Genomic DNA, 5771 nt, shown 5'->3' with positions numbered 1-5771 from the left:
ATAAATAATCAACAAAACAGTGATAAAATATTGAATTCAAACACTCTATAGATTAAATATAGAGTGGATACATTTGTATAAAAGGTGAATTATTTCAAAATCCTTCCCATTAATAAACTTATTTTGGGGGATTAATATGTGCAATACTATTTTTGTTTCTTCAAGAATAAAACCAACCCTACATCCTTTATTCAGGTGGAGTAAAAAAGTGCAGTCAACTGTGTATAAGCTGACCTCCCAGTCTTCCATGAGAAAAATATTACATTGAAACATATTCTAGATGAGTAACTAGCTTCATAAAACCTGTTATTACAAGAATATTGCAATGAGTTTAAATCAACTGATATCATTCAATTTTTTACATTTATAACTCTTTATCAAGCAGAAATCAGAATTAAACAAGCATTTGTTATTTACCTCTAGATTTTCATCCACCCCCAGTAGAAATGGTTTTTAATGGTCCTGAGATACACATATTTGACTATGGTAGATACGTCTGTGCCTCAATTTTCCAAAATAATTAATTAATAACAAATTAATTGAGAGACACATACTTCATGACCATTTCTAATACAATACATATCATGAAATGTCTTTGCCTTTAATAAAACCTGGACAAGATTATTAATTACAAGTTTTAGAAGATACTGAATACATGCCTGAAGTGCAATTTCTTTAACTGCAAATAAATGCATTTTTATATATGTACACTATAAACATTATTTACATGATTGACAAGAACATGATCTAATATTTACTCTTGCTAATTGGTTTTGCTTCTTTTGGTAGTTTTTCTTTTTTGCTCAGTGTTATGTGTTGCTTGAGAAGTCTGCCCTAAAAAAAAGGGGGGAAAAAAAGTTATACACAAGCCATTTTTTTTGAAAGATTACATTTGTACCCACACAAATATCACAAGATTACAGAAAATATCAGAATTCCAATAAATGTTTTTTTTTCCATGCATATGACTGAACTGTTAACCTTTTTTCACACACATTTCCAAAGATTAATAATACTTCTCTCAGTTTTAACATTCACACATCATAGCAATGTGACATACATTTACCAATTCCTTCATAGTCTGACCACATCACAATCTCAATTCTCCTACATACAAGCACAACAGAACTGAAATTCTTATCCATCAAGTGTTGAAGCATCGCATAATACCTATTGAACAGCAACAAAACATGTTTGTACAACAAGGTGTCTAATACATGTACATTTTACTGAGCAAAGGCATTACATCAACATCAAGACAATACAACCAGAAATTATCAGAATATTTCATCCAATCTTTTACGATAAAATCAAAAAATTGGATACCTTCCTTCTTTCTCTTCCTTTTTTCTTCTTCCTGCCATTTCGCTGCAATCCCCTGGAATTAAAGCCCTTTCCAGTTTCTTCACTTAACATCAACATACCACAGCTATTTCACTTCATGTGATGTATCCATGATAAAAGGTCTGCTTGCACGCTCTTTCTTCATAAAGGAGATGCTGTCCTGCAACATCTCCCCTTGCGGAGACAGTTTGTTCATTTGCCTTCATCATCACTCTACCCATGAAAGGACAAAGAGAATGTCTTCAGTAGAAATAGTCTGTAGTGTCATATTCATGTCCTTGTGAGAGCAGTGACTTCAGCGATGGGATGTTGGTCAACTCGTACGCACACTGCCCCTCAAAGTTCTGGACCTGGGTGTCTGCCCGCGCCCCATGGAGCAGGCATGCAATGTCCTCATGGCCCCTACCTGCTGCCAGGTGGAGGGGTGTGCAGAGGTCGAAGGTCACGGCATCAACATCAGCGTGCAATTCGCAGAGGAGACACTGGACCAAGTGGAAGTCGTTCATTTCGACTGCGTAGTGGAGACTGGTGCGACCACTCTTTCCGTCCGGCTCGTTCACGTTGGCACCAATGGCAACCAGATACTTCAAGAGACCAATGTCGTGTCGTAGTGTTGCTAGATGCACACAGGTTAGACCTATATGAAAAAAAAAACAAGTTAAAAGCATATCAGATTGAAAAATTAATTGTTCTACATGTAAATCAATAATATCAATTCTTTAGGCCAAATACCAAGAGCTGGTTTCTATAAATATAGAAAGATATAATAAACTACAGTTGTCACCATCAATTAGTAAATTCAAATATCAACACCCACTTATGTAATATACATATAAATTGTCCTTAAGACAAATACAACACTTAATTTAATTAATGATGAAAATATATAGAAAATGAAATACAAGATTAACACATCCTCTACACCATTTCCTGGAATTGGTTGAAAAGGAAATAGACTAATAAGAATTCCATCCCGCTCACTCAGAATCAAAACCTACCATTATGCCAACACAACGGTTGGGAAAAACCAAAGGGGAATCCCCACATGCAAATCACCTCCCACTCTTGCCTGACCATATTTGGTAAAGTGATGAATAATGCATCATCCATGTTTGAATAAAGCTTCTTGTTTGCCTACAATAGGTTTTAATGGAGACAAAGAGTTCAAGGTTCAACCCAACCCCAATATTACATACACCCACTACCAGCTGACAAATAGCACAGTCATGCTTTGAGCAAGCACGTAATGGTACTGTACACATACACAAAGTCACACACTGTGGTATTTCTAAGCAATAGGGTATTTCCAATGGGATTTTTGTCTTCACATTTTCAACGGAATTTTGTTTAATTACTTTTTTTTTGTGGGGGGGGTCTTTTTATTAATCACTTAACTTATACTGTATATTCATTTTTTCATCTTATTATTATCTTCCAAAGTGGTTTTTTTTGTTTATTTTGATAACTTTTTCTAAATCTAAGGTTTCTGAACATGGGGGGGGGGGTATCCAGTCTTTATTATCTTACAGCTAAGATGGGTTTTTTTTCTTCAGATAATTGACAATGAATAACAATCAAAAACTTGTAACAAACTCCTTTGATTTTCAAACAAATGTATTTCATGATTTTTATTTCAAAGTAATTGTATGAATTTACATGTACAGGGTTTTTCTCCAATGAATATTTTCTTCCCAAGTTTCCTTCTCACATACACAATGAGTAAAAACACCCCCCCCCCCAAAAAAAAAGAAAGATTCACTGGTATCTTACCTTCGTAATTCTTCAGGCGCAGTTGCGACGTCAGTGATTGAGCTTGTCTGTGATTCCGTGCACTCAAGGTGTTCTTGATTTCAATTTGCTGTATCGGTGACGTCAGTTGCTGGATACACGCAGTGAAACCAAAGCGACAGGCCAGATGGAGGGCTGCGTTACCCCCTTGATCCTGAACATCAACCGATGCCCCAGCAACGACTAGGGCTCTGCTGATTTTGGGTTGGTTTGTCAGTACACTAAGCATAAGTGCAGTCTAAATACAAAAGATAAACACAAAGATATGAAAAATACAAATTAAATTATTATTTATCAATCATACAATTCATTTTATTTTTAGCATGAAAGTAAGTATCTTGGAGAAACTTACATGTATCAATTACATTCAATGAGATTCAATGCATTAAATTCAACTTAATTAATAGTCTAAAATGATAGAAACTATTCTTCTACTGGCTTATACAGAAAAGAAATTAGACTAACAGAAAATTTGGGCACGACAGTATGCACAATTATGAATAAAACAAAACAACCATCACACGTGTTAAATATGATTTTGATTCAAATTACAAAAATAACACAAAAATCAAACTCACCTGCCCCAGACAGTTTCTGATGTTAAAGAAATCTGGATTTGATGTATAGCGGATGAATTTCAGAGCTATGTCTTCTTTCTCATGGATAATTGACTGACTGAGGGGCCTGCACACAGAGAAATAAATACATGTACAAATTACAATTTTGTAAAATAGACTATCACTGGGAATGAAAAAAAGCAAAAATCCAAAATGAAAAGCATTGATTGAAGCATTTTCCCTGTTTTTTATAACTCCACTTTGTTGCAATCACACAAAATACATTTAATTGTTATCCCAAGACATGAAGAGTAGAGCCTGTAATTTTTCTCAAAATTCAATCAATGATAAAACATAATAATTCTGCTCCTTGACATTCAAAGGCAAATTATTGGTAATTTGATGTTGAGACATCTGAAGTTTGGAACCCTGACTCTTACATTTAGATCTAGATCTCCCGTAGACCAAAAGCTTCGGTCTCTGTTATGTTGGTTGTTCAGCTGAACTCCGTTGGCTTCACTCACCAAATACAGAGACCGAAGTTCTAGCGCAATCTGTACAGGGGACTCAATGGCCATAAGCCCATATGTTTATATACTTAAGATCGGATAAAACGGGGAAGTGAATTTGCGCGACAGCCGAGGTATTGGAGGTAAGTCACTGTTTTTGTTCCTTTTAACTTGATTTTTCTCTGTTTTTTTGCAATTAATGCCAAGAGGGAATATTAATTTGCATTTTGGTCGCGTTAATTTTCAAAATTTTTATTCATTAAAGACAAAAATTGAAGAGCCCCGACGGGGGAATCTTGCATTGCAAGTCCCCTAATGGTGGCTGCACGATAGCAAGCCGACTGTGTACGAGGAGAAATAAAAAAAATAAATGTTAAAAAACTCCTCGAAACAGACGGCTGCCAGCTGTCTAGATCTCCCGTAGGAGCTTGGGTAACCAATCTAACTATCGTTGAACCAGGTCCAGGACTTTCCATACAAAAGATTTTTTAAAAATAAAGTGGAATAGGGTCTACTCACGTATCTCCCTCCTCATCTTGATCATAAGCATCATTCGTGAGATAGACCTCATCTGATGGAACTTCTTCTGCAGGTCTTTTCTGTGGCCTAACATTGGCATTCTCAGTCCTTTTTTCAACAGTCGGGTCTTGGAAATCTGAAACTGAAAGCTGTAGACCTATCCTGCTACTGTTAGATCTTGAGCTAGATTCACTTTCATAATGTCCCTCAATATGGAGATCTTGTAATCTGTCCGAGACTGAGCTGTATGTGGTACTCTCAGAAAGGTAGGCCGAGTCGCAAGTTGATTCGCATCGGTCTTGGTCTTGTTGATGATGAATGGCCATTTTCGCCTGGAAGTGACTGGCAGCACGGGCGGCAACGGCCGGTTCACCGCAGTCTTTCACTGTATCAGAGTCCAACGTAAATCCCTCCATCTCCATGATTTTTTAAATGCCTGAAGTCTCTTCGAAAAAAGTTAGAGCAGTTCTGTAGATGATCTTAGTTACAGTAGGTAAGGATCCTTAGCCTCCAAGAAAGAACAAAATCAAAAGCACAGCCAATAATTAAAGCTCGACTTACAAATAAAATCAAAATGTCGTAAAAACTCGTTTGTTTTTGCGCTGGTGGAGTGGTGCGCTGTTAGTGTTAGGTTCCGCGATTATAGATTTTTTCGACGAAATGAAAAAAAATAAACAACGAAAAAAATGATTTCTAATATGTCCAAAAAAGGTAAATCAGCTGTTTAAAACCTCTCGTTTTTCAAGTCAGCAAAATACTATTTCGTTAACAGCACAAGGAAAAGTTGTCTCAAAATGGTCGCCACGTACAACGAGCGGTGTTATATAGTCAAAATGAAAAAGGGGATTCCCAAATAATTTGAGTCGCTTTGATTGGACGATTATTTCATGTGACTGGAGCTAACCAATCAGAAGCAGACGTTCCGGGGAATCCCCGTACCGGTTTTTTTCTGGCTGTAGAAGAAGTAGAAAATAAAAAGCACATAAAAAAAACGTATAATTGCTAAAGCAAGTAAACAAAAACTTGAAAAAAAAAAGATCCCCATACTTGCAAC

The 5771-nt window shown here is 36.3% G+C and overlaps 1 protein-coding gene across 1 annotated transcript; it reads right to left on the bottom strand.

Annotated features, from left to right (window-relative positions):
* Positions 1 to 780: 780 nt before the first annotated feature.
* On the bottom strand, positions 781 to 5535 carry LOC121418138 (NF-kappa-B inhibitor alpha-like). Its single transcript, XM_041611849.1, has 4 exons — positions 4718 to 5535; positions 3711 to 3816; positions 3115 to 3370; positions 781 to 1981 (listed from the first exon to the last, which is right to left on the bottom strand). The coding sequence occupies exons 1-4, from the start codon at positions 5137 to 5139 to the stop codon at positions 1587 to 1589; spliced, it is 1179 nt and encodes a 392-aa protein (XP_041467783.1). The 5' UTR covers positions 5140 to 5535; the 3' UTR covers positions 781 to 1586.
* Positions 5536 to 5771: the final 236 nt, after the last annotated feature.

This window comes from Lytechinus variegatus, chromosome 7, assembly GCF_018143015.1.
Source record: "Lytechinus variegatus isolate NC3 chromosome 7, Lvar_3.0, whole genome shotgun sequence".
Classification (NCBI taxonomy): domain Eukaryota; kingdom Metazoa; phylum Echinodermata; class Echinoidea; order Temnopleuroida; family Toxopneustidae; genus Lytechinus; species Lytechinus variegatus.
Note: the sequence above shows the minus strand (reverse complement) of the source record. Positions and strands in the feature narration are given on the sequence as shown.